Source organism: Ips typographus, linkage group LG9 (assembly GCF_016097725.1).
Source record: "Ips typographus isolate SLU linkage group LG9, UJ_Ityp_2.0, whole genome shotgun sequence".
Classification (NCBI taxonomy): Eukaryota; Metazoa; Arthropoda; class Insecta; order Coleoptera; family Curculionidae; genus Ips; species Ips typographus.
Genome location: NC_138430.1, coordinates 5,605,981 through 5,625,735, shown reverse-complemented (window position 1 = coordinate 5,625,735; position 19,755 = coordinate 5,605,981). Strand labels below are relative to the sequence as shown.

Genomic DNA, 19,755 nt, shown 5'->3' with positions numbered 1-19,755 from the left:
AATTCACTCTCTATGATAATGACTCGTCGTCCTTGGTTTATGTTGGATTGGTCGATATTATTACCAAAGTACAAAACGAGTATTGATTTGGCCTCAGTCGCTCATACACGTTTTTGAAGAGCTAATAACCGATGCAAACTTATCGGTTATCCTAGACTTTTATCAGCGAGATTTAAATTTGAATATCGTTTATATTAAAGTGTAGTAACTGGCATTTTTAATCATTTGTGGCTTAATTAATTTAGGTTAAAACATGGACAGTTGCGGTTGTTTGAACGCCAATATTTTCGAAAGATTTACTTACAGTGTTGTTAATGGTACTGAAACTTTATTTTACAAGTAAGTACTTAAATTATGTTTTATCTGACTTGTCACAATTAACTGAATAATGTAATCAAGTTTTGCTTTTAGATAAACCACCCTTTCGAGAGAAGCATAATTAAATATTTTTTACTTTAATGTTTATTACAGGTTGGGCATTGAAATAGCCAGGCAACCAATAAAAACCATAATACTTTGCTGGATAATTGTATTATTGAGTGGACTTGGTTTTTTGAGGTTCAGGCAAGAGAAAGACCCTCTGAAACTATGGGTGCCGCCAGATAGTACCTTTGTAGGGGATACCCAGTGGCTCAAAAACACTTTTCAAAGAGGATTTAGTGAAGAAATAGTTGCTATTGTTTCCGATGACGTGCTCACACCCGCAACTATTAAAAGGGTATTTTTTAACATGACAGTTTTACATAGACAAAACATTTCCTTTTTGAAAACATCACTATACTATTAATTATAATTGGCCATGTATTTAAAGGCTGTTATAAGATAATTTATTTAATTACTGAACTAAATTTTCTATCATTACACAAACAGGTTAATGAATAATTGGTTAACAAGTGCCCATTTTCTTTTATTGTTTCAGCTTGCGGATATTCATCAAAAAATAATGACAGTCAGAACAGAAAGAAATACAACATTAAACGATGTATGTTTTAGGCATGTATATTTTAATTGACTAATTAATGAGGATCAAGCTAAATGATTCAATTTTCATAGGGTGCCAAAGGTAAATAAGAAATTATTAAGAATGATGCTCAGCGAAAACGGAACGGATCCAAGTATGACGATGCCTTCCGCTCTGTATTGTAGTTTTGTAGAGACCATGATGAAGACTGAATGTTACACCAAAAGTATTTTGGAGCTTTGGGATTTTGATATGGATCAAATCGCAAACCTTACCAAAGATGATATTGTGAATGCTATTAATACGTACGACAGAAAGTGAGTAAACTGTTTTTCTTCAGTTTCGTTTTTCTTTGTTTACGCTAAATGTTTTGTGTAAATTTCAGCATGATATTTGGAAAACTGAAAGCCTACGAACATTTATTGGGACGAATAGAACGCAACGAAACTGGACACATCATCAAAGCTGGTGCAATAGAAAATTATTGGTTGTTGTTGGTCAATTTTTCGTCCATTGACACTGACAAAACAGGCAACATGGCTGGAACTGGCGAATGGGTGAGCATATAAAATATACAAAATGTGAAAAAATGTACAGTAAAAAATTTAGGCTTCTGAAAAAGCACTTGAATGGGAACTATCGTTTCTGGATCTAGTCGAAAACATTTCTAGTCAAGACAATGGGTTCTATTATTTTTCTGCCAGAAGGTAGTTTGGTTTAACAAATTTGAAGATTCCATTTTCATTCTCTCCCTGTTTCAGTTTCGGTGACATATCCAATAACTCTATATTTCATGATATGGATAAACTTATCATGGGAGTGGCAATAATGGTGATATACGTGCAATTCGTTATATCCAAGTTCAATTGGTTGGAAGCCAGGGTATTAAGCTATATTAGGGATTTTGATAAGGAGTTCACACATAATTAATTCCTGTCAAAAATCCCGAAAAAAGAGCCAGACAATAGGATAAAGTAGATTGTTTTAGGGAGCGTGGGACTACTCTCCATTGGTATGGGATTTATTGTAGGGGCTGGTTTATGTTCTTTACTGGGAGTCTATTACGGGCCGGTGCATTTGTCTTTACCGTTTCTACTAATGGGGCTAGGTAACTTGGAAATAATTACCAAAATTTGTGATCAACGCCATCAACGGTTTATAAAGGTGTGGATGATATGCTGGTTATTATGTGCTGCTGGGATGAGTTACCACCAGAAAATCAAGGATTACCTCTTCCAGAACGAATTGGGATAATGCTAAAACACGCCGGAGTGTCTATCACTATAACGTCTTTTACTGATGTTATAGCTTTTATTATAGGAGCATCAACTGTTAGTTTTGAGGTTCAATAATACTGAATACTAAAAAAGACATTTTCCAGATACTACCATGCTTAGAGTCTTATTGTATCTATGCAGCAGTGGGTGTTTTAATGACTTTTATCTTTGTCGTAACTTTTTTCGTTGCATGCTTTGCACTTGATCAGCAACGAGTTGAGTCAAATAGAAATGGAATTATTCCCTGCATCGAACATCGTTCCTATACACCAAACCCATGGAGTCAAAGTAAATTTACCAGTAGGGTTTTTGAGTATGTTTACAAAAATGTTATACTGACTAAACCAGGAAAGGCAAGTAGTGGTATGGTTAACTGACTTGAAAATTTACCTATAATCTTTTAGGTAATAGTTATCCTAGTAACCCTAATTCTCGCTGGATTTAGTATAGAGAGCTCGCTAAGACTGGAACAAAAATTTGATCCTAAATGGTTTCTGCCAGAAGGCACTCATTTAGCTGGATACATTAAAGTGCGCGACGACTATTTCCCACACGTCGGTTGGGAAGCGGGATTCTATATGGGAGCTTTAAACTACAGTCATGAAATTAAAAAAATTAGAAAAGCAGTTGACAAATTGGAGAATATGACCGATATAGCTAGTAATGTGATGTCATGGGTTGATCCGTTCAGAACTTTTGTACTGGTGAATTTTAAACATGGTAAGTTTGACCATTTGTGAGACCAAATCCCAGGCAAGGCAATTTTCTTTAGATATTTACGAAGATAATATTGATGAAGACAGATTCAACGTATTCATGTCAAAATTTCTGCATAGTCCCCGATATGGAAAATACCAAGGCAATTTTGTATTTGATGGTGAACTGGAATGCGGCGCTCCAATTCCCCCAATTAAGGTAATTTCTTTACTAAAAAAAACATTTTTAGTGAGTTGTCTCATTCTTAGATGTCCAGTGTTGATTTCAACGTCAACAAATACGACGACCCTCGAGATCACATACAACCGATGCACAGACTACGAGAAATTGCCGAAAAAGCCAACTTTACTAGTGGAGAAAGGTTTTCTACAGTGTGGTCCAAGTACTTTGCCATGTGGATTACTGATGAGGTTTCTGAACTATCCAAAACCGTCTCCAGGACATAACTCATATGGTGTTTTTTCAGTTAATTGACAAGGAAGTGCTAAGGAACTTGGAACTTGCTTTGTTATGCGTTATGGCTTGCACAATTTTGCTTATAGCAAACTGGCAAATTTGTTTTTGGATTTTCTTGTGTGTTTTATTGACAATGTTGAATGTTTGTGGATTTATGCAACGTTGGGGACTAACGATTGATTTAGTGTCTTGCATTGGATTAGAATTAGCCATAGGTTTGTGCGTGGACTATGCAACTCACATCGGACACACGTTTTTAACAATCTATAACGGCACAAGAAAAGAACGAGCCTTAAGAACTGTCAGTTCTATAGGATCCGCGGTTTTGTTCGGTGGGGTGTCCACATTTATTGGAGTTTTTATGATGAGCCAGTCGCAAGCTTACACGTTTCAGTCATTTTTTAAAGTACGTTAAAATTGCTTTAATCAAAGTTATTAATTTGAACGAATTTATAATCATTTTTTTACAGATATTTTCCTTAGTAATACTTTTTGGACTTTTCCATGGTTTAGTGTTGTTTCCAGTTGTGCTTAGTTGCATAGGACCGAAGCCGTATAAACAGAAACAAAACACGAAAGTTGCAGAAGAGGAAAAATTGGATGCAGCAACTCCGTTAACGTAGTCTCTGCTTTTAAGTTTCTGCTGTTTTATGTTCAAAATAAATAAAAATGATCTAAGATAGCTAAAATACCTATAGTGTGTCTGTTTACTACCATCAACTTGATTTTTGTATTGTGCACTGTTTTGTTTATTGTACATTCACTAATTTGTACGAAGAACATTGACCTCCAGCAGCCATGTTTTCATCACGTGACTTTAAATTAGTTGAATTATTATTGACGAGTGGATATGGCATGAAGCTGATCTGACTGATGTGAAGTTAGAACTGAGGTTTGAGGTTATGTTACTTGAGCATTAAATTCAACTTCAACAAAATATTTATTTTTAATAATAAACTTATTTCTCACTTAGAGAAAACATTATTAATATTATTATGGCCTTAATCATACGTAAAGGTAATTGTATAAACAAAACTTGAAACTATTTTATCACATATTTTGTTTATTGTAGCTACATGTAATCCATTTACGCCCCTAATTCAAACCAAGCGTTTCAGGGGCAAAATCAACATACAAAAACCAAAACCACCGTTTTTCGAAAAAGCCAAATATCTCGCTTTAACTAAACCGTGGTATCCTTCGATCAAAAAAAGCAAAACTCCTTTAGAACTGTGCACTAAAGGCCAACCACCAAAGCATGCCAGAAATGAAGAAAAAAACATTTACCAAGAAATTGTGGCTCAAGAAGTGAAATTTCGGTTTTTTAATTCAAAACTCGTCGTTTTTTGTCATTTAAATCCAATGCTGGGTGATCAAAAGTTTGCTGCAAAATTACAGCTTCACAGAGCAAATATGTACATAGAGCAATTGGGAAGGGAAACAGTGAGATTAGCGGTGCAAGGCACACCTTATGAGCCAGTTCTGTCTTTGTATGTCTCAGAAAATATGACTATATTTAGTCCTGAATTGGAAATTAAAAAGTTACTGAACATAGTTAAAAAGTTTCCAGAACTGGTTGTACTTGGTAGGTGTTTTTTGTGGGTGAAAGTTACTTTTGATTATAATAATTTGACAATTTCAGCTGGGATATGTTGCAATAAGTTGGTCAGTAAAGATGAGCTGGTACATTACAGTACAATACCTAACCTTCAAACAGCTCAGGCTAGTTTAGTGCAAACTTTGAACAGTGTGGGGTCCCAGTTGGTTACTAATCTAAACAGTCATCAGACCTTACTTGTGTCACATTTAGAACAGAGATCAAAACAACTGGAAGATGAGGAGAAATAAGTTTTTCTATATTTGTAAATAAAGGTGATTATTATTTCTTTTTCTTTTTGCCTTCCTTAGGTTTTTTGCCTGCCTTTCCTTTACCTTTTTGTTTGCCTTCTTTGGCACTTAAGCCAGGTGGTGGAGGTGGAATTTCATAATTCAAATACAGGGCATAATTAGGCAGGCATAAGTATTGAATAAGAGGCAGATTTCTTAGGTAAATTTTGCAAAAAAAATCCAACACCTCTTTAGCTTCTTTCAGTGTGAAAATTTTCTTTTTGCTTGGAGGAAACTAAAAATTTCCAGTAAGACAGTTTAAGTAAAAAATGGAAACTTACAGGTAAACTGTGACACATCACAAGTTCTTTAAAGTAAATGTACAGTTTTTCAGCTGAAACTTCCAATCCACTGGTAAAATAAATGTGAGTTTGATAAAACTGAGACATAGTTGCTGCAGATTTTTCAGTATCAAAATCGCGGGAACGACAACATTTTACTACATCAAACAGTAAATGCACAAATATATCTTTGGGACGTCCTTTTGGATAAATGTTACTTAAAGTTGTTGCTAAAAACCGAGTTATTAAGTTGGTATGGGAGTTACAACTGAGTTACTATACACACCCAAAAAGTCTCTAGTCTCTCTATCATTCTTTAGCTTCAATAACTCATCAGTTTTAGCCGGATCAAGGTAGTGCCATTGCGAAAGTGTTGGTTCTTTTAGTGTAAAGTCAGGTTCATTGAAAGCAGTGACTTTATAGGAAGGTTCTTTAATTTTTTGTTGTGTGACGTAAAATTCGTCGATTCGCGGTACATAACTTAGTGGTAGTGTTGATATTTGATAGGCCAGAATGTCCCGTTTAGAAGTCATTCTTGACAACTACCTTTTCTGAATATTGTTTTCTTTACCTATAGTAAACTAACAGGTAAGAAGTGCCTTGGAAAGGAAGTAAATTACAAAGTAACTAACTGCGAAGTTTAATTCATAAAACATAGTTATAATTAGATCAATTCCATTTAATGTTTTTTCTGTTTCTATAATAAAAATGGTGAAGTTGCGCGGTATCAAATATTCAAATTTCCTACCTAGGGAACGTGCTGATGACTGGTGTTTGTCAGATGTCAGAACAAGGCTTGTTGGGTCTTTAATCTAATAATGGCACGTGACACTGTTAATTTTACTGAATTTTCTTTCACGTGACTTTTGAAGCGTTTTGGGATTTTCAATAGAAAATATGTATTTTGTTTGGGATTGTAGGTTATGATTACTCTCGAAATTAGCAGTTTTATTCTCGTTGTGTTGTTTATATTTCGTGAAATTCTCGATGTGCTACTATAAAAACATGAATGCTAGTTTTCTTATTGTGGTTTCACTTTAAAATTCCCGGGCATTGCCTAAAATGTCGTAGAGCGCCCATGCGCTAGACAAACGTCAAATCGATTGCACATTTCCCAAAATGGTGGAAGTCGTGGAAGACATGGATGATGTTATTATGGACTCTGACAACGAAGAAATTTTAACAAAAACTCCAGCCGAGTAAGTACAGATTTTGTATAAAACTAGAATACCTCTCATAAAGGTTAAGGGTAAAGTTTGTTTAACCTGTCCAGTCATTGAATCACCATGTCAGTCAGGCATTGCCTTTTTTTTGCACCTACATACTCAAGGACCTCATTCATTGTTCTGTTGTGATACTAGAATAATTTATTCAGTTAGCTCCTGGTCCAATAGTCTATAATTATTCCGGTATTTGTGTAGAGAAAGTTTGCCAGAAAAGTTGTACCTACTGAAACGTTTAAAAAGGATTTTCTACAGAACTCAATTTTTGTGGCTGTTCTAGAAAAACATTCTTCAGTGGTATCTAATCATGACTAATCACAACCACAATGCTTTAATTGTGTGTGAAGTTATCTTGACTTAGTGAATTGTTTATTACTTAAGTGTAAGTCTTTTCTATAAATTGAAGTCATAAAGCAGAAATTTGATATGTAAAACAAATGTTATACTATTTTAGGTTCACCAACAAAGCATTATAGTTTTGCTTAAAGTTCTTAATATAGTTCAAGCACTAGTTGCAATCTATTTTGGACTCACTAATAAACTGTTTGCTTTAATTTAAAGAAAAGTTACTTATTTTATATTTAATGTGATTTGAGCTTTTAGTCATATTTTGCATAAAAACAGATAAAGAAGACATAACTTTTTCAGGACTGCTGATCTGAAAAAGGAAAATGGCAATCAACTATTCAAGATCAAGCAGTACCGTTCAGCCTTGCCCCTTTACACTGAAGCCATTAATCTATGTCCGGACACGGCCGCCTACTATGGCAACAGAGCGGCCTGTTATATGATGCTGAATCGTTATCAGGACGCTCTAGAAGATGCTCGAAAATGTGTTCAGCTGGATCCAAAGTTTGTTAAAGGGTAAGAAAACTGTTTAGTTTAGGTTTGTGTAAATTTGAAACCAAATAAAAGAGTTTTATTGTCCCTGCTTGTTTTGAGGATACCAAGAGGGGGCTGACTAAAAGTGACATCACTATGACGTAATTGGACAGTTCACCAAAATATTGTTTTGTTAAATTACGTCATTGTGACGTCAAATTTGCTCTGAACCATTGACAAATTATGATAATGGACCGGCCTTTTTTATTTATCGAATTGAGGACACCGCAGTGCGACAAAGACAATTATAAAAGGTAGAGCTAGGTTGTAAATTGCATATCTTTGAAAAATGGAAGGCCATGAAGACACAAAATTTCATATTTGATGAAAAGCTATTTCAATATAGAATCGGCTGCCGACGGGGGCGAGGAACCACTTTTTTCAATAGGCGCTTTCTTTTGAACTATAATTTTGGCTTCAAAGGCATTGCGATTTAAAAATTACATAACACCATGATCACTAAATTATTGGGAGGCCACATGACCTTTGGATCATATTGCGTTTAGATCCGGCTAGTGATACTTTAAAAAAAACTGATATTTCTTTCAGTTATACTCGTATTGTAAAATGTGGAATCGCTTTGGGAGATTTAGTGACAGCAGAAAATGCGGCTGCCCAGGCTGAGCAAATTCAAATTGGAGCTGTCGCTAATGAACTCAAATCAATTGCAAAACTCAAACAATACGAAGGGGAGGCCCTCAAAGCCTACGACGATAAAGACTTCCGGAAAGTTGTTTATTGCATGGACAGGTGTTTGGACGAGGCACCTAACTGCGAACGGTACAAATTGAAAAAGGCTGAATGCTTAGCATACTTGGGCAGGTGAGTTAAGACAATGTCTGAAGAGTTACTGGTTAGTGAAAAAACGAGATTTGCAGGTATCAAGAATCCCAAGAAATTGCTAATGATATATTACATTTCAACAAGGGTAATGCGGAAGCAATTTACGTGAGAGGTTTGTGCTTATACTATGAGGATAGTATTGATAAAGCCTTCAGCCATTTTCAACAGGTGTGCTATATTAGTTTACCTTCTTAGCAAAGAACTAATTTTATTGCACATAAAATACTTCCTAAATATTTTATTTATAAAGATGTAAATCTGGTAGGTGCTACGTCTTGCCCCTGATCATCCCAAAGCACTTGACCAATACAAACGTGCTAAGCTTTTAAAAAAGAAAAAGGAAGAAGGCAATGATGCTTTCAAAAACTGTAAATTTGCCGACTCCGTTAAACTTTACACTGAAGCTCTTGAAATAGATCCCTTAAACAAGAAAACCAACGCCAAATTGTATTTCAACCGGTAATAATTTGATCCCCCAACAAAATGACTTAATAGAAGAACCGAATTTTTATTATTGTAGAGCCACAGCCTTGTCTAGATTAGCCAAACTTAAAGAAGCCATAGCTGATTGCACTTCAGCTTTGACTTTGGACGAAACTTACCTTAAAGCGCTTTTAAGGAGGGCAAAGTGCTACATGGACATCGGTGAATTTGAAGAGGCCGTCAAGTAAGTTTCTACTTTATACATTAACACTTGGAGTAAAATTAATATTTTAGGGATTATGAGAAAGCGTGTAAAATGGACAAGAGCCGAGAGAACAAAAGACTATTGCAAGATGCCAAATTGGCCTTGAAGAAGAGCAAACGTAAGGATTACTACAAGATTCTGGGAATCGAACGTAATGCCAATGACGATGAGATTAAAAAAGCATACAGGTAGGCTGTTAAACATGTTTGAAAATAAATTAAGTTTAATTCAAAATATGATTAGAAAACGAGCCTTGATCCATCATCCTGATCGACACGCCAATGCAACTGATGTGGAACGCAAAGAACAGGAGAAGAAATTCAAAGAATTGGGCGAAGCTTACGGGATTTTGTCAGATCCAAAAAAGAAAGCTCGGTACGACAGTGGTCAGGACATGGACGACTTTGATGGAGGCATGTCTGGTAAAAAAAATGATACATTTTTGCATATTATGGTAAATACGTAAAACATATTTTTTAGACGTTGACGCAACCCAAGTCTTCCAAACGTTCTTTGGTGGCGGACATGAATTTAACTTTGAGAGGCAAGGAGGCGCTTTCCCTGGTGGATTCTCCTTCCAATTCAACTAAAATCAATTACGTACTATTGCGTGACGTTTGCAATTTAGCGTGTAATATATTTTTCCGTTCGTTGTTTAATACATTCCACGCGTTCGGTTCTCGTTCTCTGATCTTAGTAACTTATAATGCTATTAGTTATAAAATCGGTTTTCTGTTGTAAATAAAGGAAAGCAACGTTAACAGTACCAGTAGAGTAGATATCGTATACTTGTATGTATGTTTTAGAATTAAATTTACGTTTTTATCCCATTATTGTCTTTTCCGTAAACCGTGTTTTAACAGACTTTTAAATAACGGACGCAAAATCGTTCATTTCATTAATACACTCCTTGGTTAAATATCTGTTATTTTCTACCTACAATTTTTCCCCAAAAAAGAATTTCACTTTTTGCGACCTTCAATCACTTTCTCAACTAGAAAAATCGAGTCTTTACAATACGTAGTTAGGATCGAAAAATCGACACAATTACAAGAAGTTGGAGCACGCGCAAATTCAATAACTGCGCCCTTTGCACGCATGGGGGAGAAATGTGAACACAACCCGAAAATCAAAACATACATTCGTTTGTTTTTAGTGGGCAGTGAAAGCAGTATGAATGAAGGCTAACTCTGCAAATTTTCCGGTAAGTTTACATAAACGACCAATAAAATACTAGAGTTAATAACCAAAAAACTTACCTTTCAAAGTGATACCTGTGTTATTAATAAATAGTTTAATTAAGTATTTGTTGGTCAATATATTATTCAAGATGTCGAAATTTGTGCACTGCAGACAAATAACTCACCACAGTAAAAATCAATTTTTTAACCACTCTAATAATTAACATTTTAGGTAACCATCATTTTATTGATGTTATCATTTATTCCTTGGCCTGGACCGACCGTATTCAAAATATCCTGCCCTAGAGATAACACTAGAATTGTAAGGAAAGTGGTCCAAAGTAAATGGATTCCTGTGTTAAATAAATATAAGGTGAGTGTTACAATTTTTACTTCCAAACTAAATAATAGGTTACAGGTCAAACTACCTATAGAATGTCCGTTTCACCCGGATAGAGATATATTTGGGCCTCAGGAGGCGATGAAAAAACAACACAGACCGTCTCAGTGGGGTTGCGGTATTTGCGGTAAATCCTTTTTCGAAGAAAGGTACTTAGATATGCACTTTGATAATCGGCACAAAGGACATATAAATATGGTAAGTAAACCTCTGAAAACAATCAAAGTTATATGACTGGCTGGTATTAATTAACAGGCAGAAGACGCGATATGTCTAGCAGATTACTGTGACGTAATGCGATGTGATGTAATAAATATAATAGAATTAAAAACCGTTAGTTCTGATAAGGAAAATACGGACATTGAAATTTGGAGGGAGGCTTCCTCATACTCCAAAGCTTTGGTCACGTCCAGTTCAAGAGATATTACTAAATATATAATGAAAAATGGTAACTTTGTCCGGATTTCCAAACCGGGAGAAGGACCGAATCAGGAAGGTGAACGTTGTCAGAAAGCGGAAACGCCGGAAGCTGCAAAAATTAAGGGTAACCACGTCGAAAAGTCCCAAGAAAGTTTAGAAGAAAACTATTTGTTTAAAGGAAGCAGCTCATCTTCAAACGACGGCCCAGTGTTCCAACAAAACACCAGCTCAAACAACGTTTGCCAGAACGATCTGGTTGATTCGGCTTTGCCTCCTTCAGATAATCGTCAACGAAGACTAATCGAAATTCAAAAACTAAAGGCTAATTGTCAACCGGAAGAATTGCAAAAAATCAAGACCAAGTGTGAAAGACTAGTTAGAGACTGTATAGCTAGTTTGCTTATTCAACTAAGTGTCAAAGACTTCAGAGACGTAGAAGGTATGAATTTAGTTTTTAATTTATTTATTTAAAACTGTCAAATTTCAGATGAGTTAAATCGGGCAGTGTGCTGGTACTTAACATGTGACAGATACTGGGAGGACTCACAGTCGGATATTAGATCTTTTCCTTGGGGTTTGCTCTGCATGGTTATGATGGTTCTATCAGTAGGGATGTGCCTTTGTTATTACATTGTATGGGTTTTGTTTGAGTAAGTACTGAACTTTTAGAGTGAATTATTCGGTCATCGATATGCAGGTCTGGTTATAAAACACTTTTGAGCAAATATAGGGTAGGCGGTTTTCAATTTAGAACAGTTACTTTGTAGTACCTTTACCAAAAGTGTAATTAGCATTTTTAGTACTGATGACATAAGTGTGACCAGTGCCAGTGTGACAGATCGATCCAGTCCTTCACCGGCGCATTTACTAAGATCAGATGTTCCCACAGGAGTAGATGGACATCACGTCTACTCGGAAGACTATATCGGGACAGATAAGGAGAGCGACTACATTTATGTCACTTATCCGCCAGACTTGAAACGAAGACTGTTAGAAAGGTATAGTGAATACGTGATTTACGTTTTAGGATCAACTGTTAAGTTCTAAACAAGTAGTGCGTAGATTAGCTAGAACATTATCGAATCCAGTTAGTAAATACTCTTTATTATTTTTTAGCTGTTACAATAGAACTACACGTTTATGAAGATAGCAAAAGTGCAGCTAGGAGTTAGAAAACCAGTTTGTAGACCGTAACGTAAAGTTGCATGCTTGGAAAGTTAGTTTATATTTCAATGATCTTGCATGTTGGGACGAATCTTCTCCATATTCTAATTAAATAAAGTTACTTAAAAATTTTTGTAGGCATTAGTACACTATTTTGTCATGCTAAAAATACTGACCAATACAATCGTAGTATACTAACTCATAGTTATAGTTGTAGTGGAGCTAGAACCTTTAAAAATTTCATGTGCCACACATTTGATAGATTTTATAATATAGATACAGATCAATACTGCTATAGTTTGCAATATTTGGTTTATATGTCTTTAAGGTTTAAATTATTGTATAGAGTAGCATGACTGCTAGCTTTATGACGTACTTATTCAAAACCAACTGACACGTTCACTTATAGACATTAGTGTTAAAGTTATCATTTATGTTAACAATAAAGTTAAAAAATATAAGCAGCTGCTCAGGAAAGAGTGGGGAGCAAACTTTTTTGTTTCAGAAATCTGTTTTTCATTTTCCTTATTAGAAAGTTTCAATTAGAATCCAATATAGCATAGTCAGTTTAGTTTCTGACTGTAAGTTACATGTTTTTAAATAGAACACCCTATATATTTTTACGTCATTTAATTCTGTTAATTTTTAACTTTTCAACGGTGTATGAACCTGAGAGACGGATTTTTAAGATAAGTTTGGCGTCCATCGGTTTTCCGCCCTTTTGGTCCCGGGATACCAAAATTGGAAACCCTAGTATTGTTTAATAATTGTTGTTTTTATCACGCGCATTTTTGCACGTAATTTTTAGAAGAATGGTATCGCGGTGTTACCTATTGTAATTTATTATTAAGCCAAGACACTCAGCGCTGTGCAACTGTAACATCTGTTTAATATTTTATTAAGTAATTATATGTTCATCAGAGGTTTTCAAACTAATTTTTTGTTTCAAAACAATTTCTCATAGACCACTTCATAAATTTTGCTGGTTTTGGCAATACCATATTGCCAAAACTCAACAAAAAATGTGAAGATTAGATCTTACTATGGAGTTTTGTGTTGCAGCTCAGTTCCAACCACGAATTAACAGTTTTCGAAGTAAAAGTGAATGGATGTCAAAAAAATTAAAGTAGGCCAATCAAAAAAGTGATTTCATCCAACTTTACTTTTTTGACTTCTACTCACAGAACAAGAAACCAATAAAATCTCAGAAATAAATTTTCAACCGATTTCTTTCTGATTCTCTTCAGTAGCTGATGAACCAATAATATGATTCTAAGCAGTTAAAATTGCATTGGTTCTCATTCAACTGAATTATATTGGAAAGTTTTAACTGGATCAGAAATGAGTCCATCGTTCCGATAAATCCGCGTGCGCAGTCGGAATACAAGGAAACAGGCCTGACAGATGGAAATAAATCTACAGCTTTAAATTACGTCCCGAAAGTTTATTCATAAAAATTAGGGTTCTATGTATTTTACAATATATGCGAGCATATTTTGTGTGTACTAGAATTTCAACAGCGTTATGATACCGAGCATAGAAGCAAAAGTGCTAATTATTACGTTATTATCGTAATGTGAACACTAAAGCTCAGCTCCAATTTTGGTCGATCGAATTGGCCTTAATCGACCAATACATATCCCATCGGTGACCACCCCTGGATCAGTTGAAACTGAAAATCCTATAAATCAACATTACATCACTCGTATCAGCTTACATTCACCCGAAAACCGTGACAGCCATTTAGGGATATTGAAGGAAAAAAAAACACATTATGAACAACCTATTTACGATAAAAATTAATTGAAGAAGAATGTCAAATGCTATACAATCAAAACTTTGAAGGCAATACTTACCTCCTTTTAATGGTTAATAGCGTTTAAATTTTGTTTTATTAGAGTTTAAAGGAAATAAACCAAACGTTTAAAGGGAAAGAACGGGCTTAAGACCGGCAAAAAAAACGTATCGAAGGCCAGAATCATACAAGCACACGCACGCACTCTCAAAAAACGTTATCTACAAAGGAAAAAAGTAATACGCATATTAATCACACCCTTGCGGGAATTATTTAACGCCTTCTAAAGTTTCGGTCTCGGCCGCTGCGATCTCGAAAAGAACCACGACCCGACGATCTAATTTCTTCCAGTCGACGTTTGTTTTCTTCAAGCCGGGCCTGGCGTTGCTGTTGTTTACGAGCAATCTGAAATTAAAATGTCATTTTACAAGTACGTATAAAAGAGATGTTAATAATTAAAAAGGGTAAGTGAAAGCAAAACTCAGAGATCGACTCTGAGTTTTGCTTTCACTTACACTCACTACTCCACTGTGTGCATATGGACTACTACTTTTCGAATTAAAAAGGGGTTAAAGGGGCTAATTAACACTTACTTCTTCAGGGGAAAGGGGTTGCCAATAAATACTAGGCGTGGCCTTTGTTTTCATAAACAAATCGTCCATTGCTTTTTGCTCCACCTGTTCTTCGTGCCTACGTTTTTTGTGATGAACTGCAAATTAGAATAACCTCAGCAAGAATACAATTATGGTTTTGAGAGTTTTACTCACTTTCCGGTGTGTAGGCTCTCTTATGTTTTCTCTCTGATCGGTCCCTGCTTCTGGACCGTGACTGTCTCCGCTGTTCCTCTACTTTGCCCTCGTCCCATTCCCGCTTTGATGTCCTCACGTCCCGTCCTTCTTCTCGTCTTTCGTGCATATCTGGGTTCTTTATATAAAACAAACCAGTAGATAATACAATATAAATAAATTGGGATGTTTAACAAAAACTTACCTCGTTCTCCTTTTCTGGTGATTTTTCTTTCGGTTGCACGGGCAACGGTGGATTCTTCGCCTTGTCCATGTCCTCCAGCGTCGCGTAGTCGATGTTGAGCTTCTTTCCATTTCCAATGGGCCAGTGAATTCCATGTAAAGCATTTCTGGTCGCTTCCGCTTCCCTTAAAAAAAGTTAGTAGTGACAAACGTAGTTGTAACAAACAAAAATACTTACTCCACTGTTTCGTAACAAACATAACATTTCGACTTGATTTTGTCAGTCCAAAATCCATCCTCCGTAATCTTCCCGGTTCGCTCCAACAGCTCCTTCAATTGTTTAACGGTAAAAGGCCTAACCAAATTGGTGATGTACAACACCTCAGATGGGGGATTTCTTGGAGGACTGGGTGGTGGGTTCAATTTACTGGCGGTATCGTCGACCACACTAATTTTTCGGTTTCGCGCTATCACGTTCTCGTTAACCTCCATTTTTTCGGATTCCGCATTGAGCTCGGCCTCGATGCTCTCCATTTCTTCTTCTTCCAATTCCTTGAAAGTCATACGTCTGGATTTTTCTGGAGATTTTTTCACCTCCAGTTCCAAGTCCACCTCGGTCTCTTCCAAAAATCCCACGGTAGGGCAGATCTCTTTCACACTATCGAATTGAATCATTTCGACCTCGTGCGATAATTGTATTTTGCCCCATTTAAATTTTTTCTCTTCGGCAGAAGTTGAAGTTTCCTCGGAAACTTGAGGTAGTTTCCGGATAAGTTTTACTACTTTTGTAGGTTTTTTTACCTTCTCTGGCTTATCTAAATGAAAAGAAATAAAATATGAAACAGAATATTGCATTCACAATAAACAATTTAACTGTAAAAACTCACCTTCACTTTCGCTTGCTGACTTTTCAACTACACTGCTCCTCCTTCTACGTTGATTAATAACGATATTGTCAGTGGTAGACAGTCGTCTCTTGCGGCTTTCCTCATTGGAAGAACTACGTTCCAATGAAACTTTCTCATTTTTCTCTTTATCAGACTCAGACTGATGATCTTCACTTACTGGACGTTTCAAAACAATCTTCTTGGGAGATTTTGGTTCAGCAGTTTCTGTTGGCTTGTCACATTGCGCTGAATCTTTACTCTTAGATTCATACACAGAACCCCACTGGTTTTCTGGTTGTTCTTGTGTTTGAGGCGATTTTGAATCACTGCGTGCTGGTTTCTCCTCAGGTTTTGAAATTTCAGGTCTTTTCAGTGTTATCTTCTTTTTAGGTTCAGTTACTTCCTCCTTCTTTTCTTCAGTAGGGGTGGGTTGAGGCTCAACTACAGGCTCAACAGGTTTCCTGTTAAGTCTGAGTTTTCTGGTTCTTCGTTTTTCCTCTTGCGGTTCCTCTGCTACTTTTTGCTCTTCAGGTTCAGGTTGTGTTTCTACTGATTCACTCTCCTGGGCTCTTTCTGCTTGTTTACTATCATTATCTACTGATTGAGCTGTAGCCTCATCTGTAGGCTCTTCAACATTAGATTGTGTCAAATCAGGTGTGTTTTCCACAGGAGGTAATTCAGACACTGACTGTTCAGTCACCTCTACTTTAGACGTTTCCTCAGAAACAATTTTAGATGATTGATCACATGACATTTCTGCTACAATACTTTCAGAAACATTAACAGATAATTCAGTAGGTATTTCCTTCCCATTTTTAGATACCTCAACATCAGGTGGATTATCATCATCTTTAGTGTCAACTGGTGACTCATCTGTCACCTGTACGTTTTGATTTGCAGTTTCAGAGTCCACACTGTCGCTATTGCACCTATCTATTGATACAGACTTACCTTTGGAATCGACATCTTGGTTTACCTCTTCCACCACAGGTTGTTGTTTATTTTTAGCTCGACGATTTGCGGACTCCCTGGTTTTTTTAGGGGTAGGTTCAGGGTCGGTTTGTTTCTGTGCTTTGGATCTAGTTCTTTTCTTTAAGGGTTTTTTCGAATCGGTATCCGATTCACCAGATGAATCTTTCTCAATTGGTTTCTTATGTTTTTGAGCCACACTGGATAGGGATTCGTTTCCGGAACTGTCGCTTTCTGATGTACTTTTGTGTCTGCGACTGCTGCGACGAGTTGGTTTAGTTTTTTCGCTCGCTTTTAACGCGGTCACGCGGGTTGTTTTACGCACCATCTGTGACAGAACGATCAAATTATTATAATAATTAATAATGAAATTATTAGTTCAGGTTGTATTTTGTAACTATTATGGAAGAGGGATAACTTGGTAATTATTCAACAAATCAAATAGGGCTTATATGACAAGGCTGATAACAGATGTCACCATGTGTTGCACTACTATTATGTTAGTATTTAGTACAAATAATTAGTAATGAATTAATTAAATATGAAGCTTAGAAGGTTGAAAGAAATCTTATGTGAGTAATGGATAATTGCACCAACGTAATTAAGGGCACCCTAAGGTTCACCTAGGCTAAGTTGTGATTTGACTGACAGATCATGTGCAAAATGTCATAGTCGAATTAAACCTAGTCTAGGGTGCCCTTAAATATGTGGGTGAAATTGGCCCTAAACCCAAGGAGGGTAAACAGTAAAGGATTGTTTAATGGCGAATTTTGTTTCCCGGCGGCGAATAGATCCTGACGTCACAGTAAAGTCTCCGGCAAACAATACCCTAAATATGATCCAGTGCAATTGGTTAAAATCTCCGATCTCCGACTTGATGGTGACATAAAAAATCGTCACCGGCCCCAGCCGATACGAGCAACATTGCGCTTATGGGATTAAGCAATCCTTTACTAGGTCCTTGCCCTAAACCTCCCTTGCTGCCAATAGAAGGCTTATGCTACTGATGATAGGGATCAAATTAGAAACTGGATTTCTGATACTTGGTGAATAATTGACAGGGATTTAGTCAAGTTCAACGGGGACCGACAAGTTTTGGATCTCGGTCCTCCGGTACAACACAAATGAGAAATGAAATGACAATTGATACCCCAACCGCCCAACCAACCACATTGAGGTTATATTGAACTTCTTGTAACTCCTAACATGGAAGAGTATTTTATAATATAATTAAAAACATTTTATGTATGGCTATCTGCTACATGCTTATGCTTACCTCTTTGTAGCTTTGTTTGCTTCAAATGATTTGGACGATTGGACTATCAGGAAGAAGACAACCCTACCTTCTTAGCAACCCCTTGATTGGACCCAAATTTACGTTGTCGGCAATCAGGAATTTCTTACACTATCACTGTATCACGTTGGTTTAGCACTTCGAGTTGTTCTTTAAAAAGCAGTTATTTTAATACGACTGTGATGGCTAAATCGGCCTAGCAATATACGATCAAACAGCAAATAAAAATGCAAATTGCAAACGCAAACCCAACAGTTTGACTTGATTGATAAATGACGCCCAATTGACGTTTTTGACGTGAATGTCAGACGGTGATAAAGGTTTGTAGCCTAATCAATGAACTCACCTACGTCAACTGGAGTGGAGTAACATAACCAAACAAAAAGTCTCTCTGTAAATATATTCCCGAATTTAACTAATCCCTTGATAAGACTATATTAATTGAAAAAGCTACACCATAACACGACTCAGTTTAGATAATGTTACGAAAGTATCGAGTGTTTGAAATTAGTCACAATGGTAACAATATTCTCCTAGTATAGCATAGTCTGATAGACGGTTTTTTGAGTAGGTCAATTTGAGTATGTTTCCTTAACATTGGACCGGCTTCAAGAATCCGTTGAGGTTCTAAAAAACAGTTTTTTCCCGCACGAAAATGTATGCAAAATGGTGGGATTAGCTGACTGTCCGGAAGCTATTGCTGCATACGAAGAGTCCGTAATTGATATAGCTAGAAATGGTGTTTCTGTGATAGCTGTGGATCAAATAACTGACAAAGTTGTGGGAGTGAGCCTAAATGTGATTCAAGTATAGGACATCAATTTTGATTTACACAGAATTAGTTGTATATAGATCAATTTCAGAATAAGGATACTTGGTACAAAGAACTATTGGATGAGTATAACAAATATGTTAAGTATCCACAAATCCAGGCATTTACTCAAGTGGCGATTCAAATCGAAGGTTCCGTTAATCCTTTCACTCTATACAACACTGACTGTTTAATGGAAATCCTTTTCCTAGGAGTACCACCGTCGTACTCAAATAATGGTATCGGTTTTATGCTAACAGCCGCATCAATAAAATTAGCAAGTCTACTGTATAAAGTTGGTGATAGTTAAACAACTCTAATATAATTAGGTAAATGTGTGTAATGTTGCAGGGTGAAAATGCTAAAACGTCCCTAGATAACTCGGACCTGCCTTTGGATCCAAGACCGCAAATAGTAACTTCCATTTTTACAAATTATAAAACTCAACAAATTAGCAAAAAGTTGGGTTTTACTGTGTTAAAGTCGATGAGTTATGATGATTTGCTTCACAAAAACATCAGCGTTCTTGGTTGTGAAAATGGTAAATTAACTTATGAATGTAAAAAATTGGAATAAAGCGTTTCTGACAGTCCAAACAAAAACCTATTGGATATCATGTGACATTCGATAGGCTTCTAAATAAAATGATCA

At 36.2% G+C, this 19,755-nt stretch overlaps 6 protein-coding genes across 11 annotated transcripts; 4 read left to right on the top strand and 2 right to left on the bottom strand.

The window, feature by feature from the left end:
* Window positions 1–44: 44 nt before the first annotated feature.
* Tpr2 (Tetratricopeptide repeat protein 2) lies at window positions 45–10,045 on the top strand. The gene is made up of 25 exons (XM_081986960.1): window positions 45–339; window positions 472–718; window positions 920–993; window positions 1,054–1,278; window positions 1,347–1,518; window positions 1,571–1,668; window positions 1,723–1,843; window positions 1,940–2,069; window positions 2,126–2,292; window positions 2,343–2,591; window positions 2,643–2,958; window positions 3,011–3,153; window positions 3,204–3,365; window positions 3,422–3,817; window positions 3,882–4,033; window positions 5,625–5,652; window positions 6,651–6,778; window positions 7,451–7,666; window positions 8,234–8,506; window positions 8,563–8,695; window positions 8,793–8,986; window positions 9,048–9,194; window positions 9,245–9,403; window positions 9,459–9,637; window positions 9,696–10,045. The coding sequence occupies exons 1-25, from the start codon at window positions 254–256 to the stop codon at window positions 9,803–9,805; spliced, it is 4,305 nt and encodes a 1,434-aa protein (XP_081843086.1). The 5' UTR covers window positions 45–253; the 3' UTR covers window positions 9,806–10,045.
* mRpL10 (mitochondrial ribosomal protein L10) lies at window positions 4,268–5,298 on the top strand. Its single transcript, XM_081986846.1, has 3 exons — window positions 4,268–4,428; window positions 4,484–4,996; window positions 5,054–5,298. The coding sequence occupies exons 1-3, from the start codon at window positions 4,407–4,409 to the stop codon at window positions 5,257–5,259; spliced, it is 741 nt and encodes a 246-aa protein (XP_081842972.1). The 5' UTR covers window positions 4,268–4,406; the 3' UTR covers window positions 5,260–5,298.
* LOC145733829 (uncharacterized) lies at window positions 5,247–6,197 on the bottom strand. The gene is made up of 3 exons (XM_081986847.1): window positions 5,866–6,197; window positions 5,580–5,809; window positions 5,247–5,533 (listed from the first exon to the last, which is right to left on the bottom strand). Exons 1-3 carry the CDS (start codon window positions 6,110–6,112, stop codon window positions 5,291–5,293), a joined length of 720 nt encoding a protein of 239 aa, XP_081842973.1. The 5' UTR covers window positions 6,113–6,197; the 3' UTR covers window positions 5,247–5,290.
* Window positions 10,046–10,188: 143 nt separating the features above from the next.
* On the top strand, window positions 10,189–12,888 carry LOC145733825 (uncharacterized). 4 transcript variants are annotated; one of them, XR_014179285.1, is made up of 8 exons: window positions 10,189–10,419; window positions 10,629–10,769; window positions 10,815–10,994; window positions 11,052–11,340; window positions 11,395–11,655; window positions 11,704–11,866; window positions 12,106–12,214; window positions 12,333–12,888. XR_014179285.1 is itself a non-coding variant. In XM_081986843.1 (8 exons), exons 1-8 carry the CDS (start codon window positions 10,393–10,395, stop codon window positions 12,358–12,360), a joined length of 1,287 nt encoding a protein of 428 aa, XP_081842969.1. In that variant the 5' UTR covers window positions 10,189–10,392; the 3' UTR covers window positions 12,361–12,888. The 4 variants fall into 4 exon arrangements, 3 of the variants coding, with proteins under 3 accessions (XP_081842969.1, XP_081842968.1, XP_081842967.1); XM_081986843.1 differs by having other exon boundaries at window positions 12,017–12,214; XM_081986842.1 differs by having other exon boundaries at window positions 12,008–12,214.
* A 915-nt stretch (window positions 12,889–13,803) lies between these two features.
* Window positions 13,804–18,521, bottom strand: LOC145733819 (uncharacterized). 2 transcript variants are annotated; one of them, XM_081986833.1, is made up of 7 exons: window positions 18,276–18,521; window positions 16,031–17,327; window positions 15,382–15,958; window positions 15,166–15,328; window positions 14,943–15,099; window positions 14,769–14,884; window positions 13,804–14,580 (listed from the first exon to the last, which is right to left on the bottom strand). In XM_081986833.1, the coding sequence occupies exons 2-7, from the start codon at window positions 17,325–17,327 to the stop codon at window positions 14,449–14,451; spliced, it is 2,442 nt and encodes an 813-aa protein (XP_081842959.1). In that variant the 5' UTR covers window positions 18,276–18,521; the 3' UTR covers window positions 13,804–14,448. The 2 variants fall into 2 exon arrangements, with proteins under 2 accessions (XP_081842959.1, XP_081842960.1); XM_081986834.1 differs by lacking the exon at window positions 18,276–18,521 and having other exon boundaries at window positions 16,031–16,910; window positions 16,982–17,143.
* A 133-nt stretch (window positions 18,522–18,654) lies between these two features.
* On the top strand, window positions 18,655–19,706 carry LOC145733827 (uncharacterized). 2 transcript variants are annotated; one of them, XM_081986845.1, is made up of 5 exons: window positions 18,655–18,812; window positions 18,865–19,100; window positions 19,157–19,256; window positions 19,317–19,399; window positions 19,456–19,706. In XM_081986845.1, the coding sequence occupies exons 1-5, from the start codon at window positions 18,773–18,775 to the stop codon at window positions 19,678–19,680; spliced, it is 684 nt and encodes a 227-aa protein (XP_081842971.1). In that variant the 5' UTR covers window positions 18,655–18,772; the 3' UTR covers window positions 19,681–19,706. The 2 variants fall into 2 exon arrangements, with proteins under 2 accessions (XP_081842971.1, XP_081842970.1); XM_081986844.1 differs by having other exon boundaries at window positions 19,157–19,399.
* The last annotated feature ends 49 nt before the right edge of the window (window positions 19,707–19,755 follow it).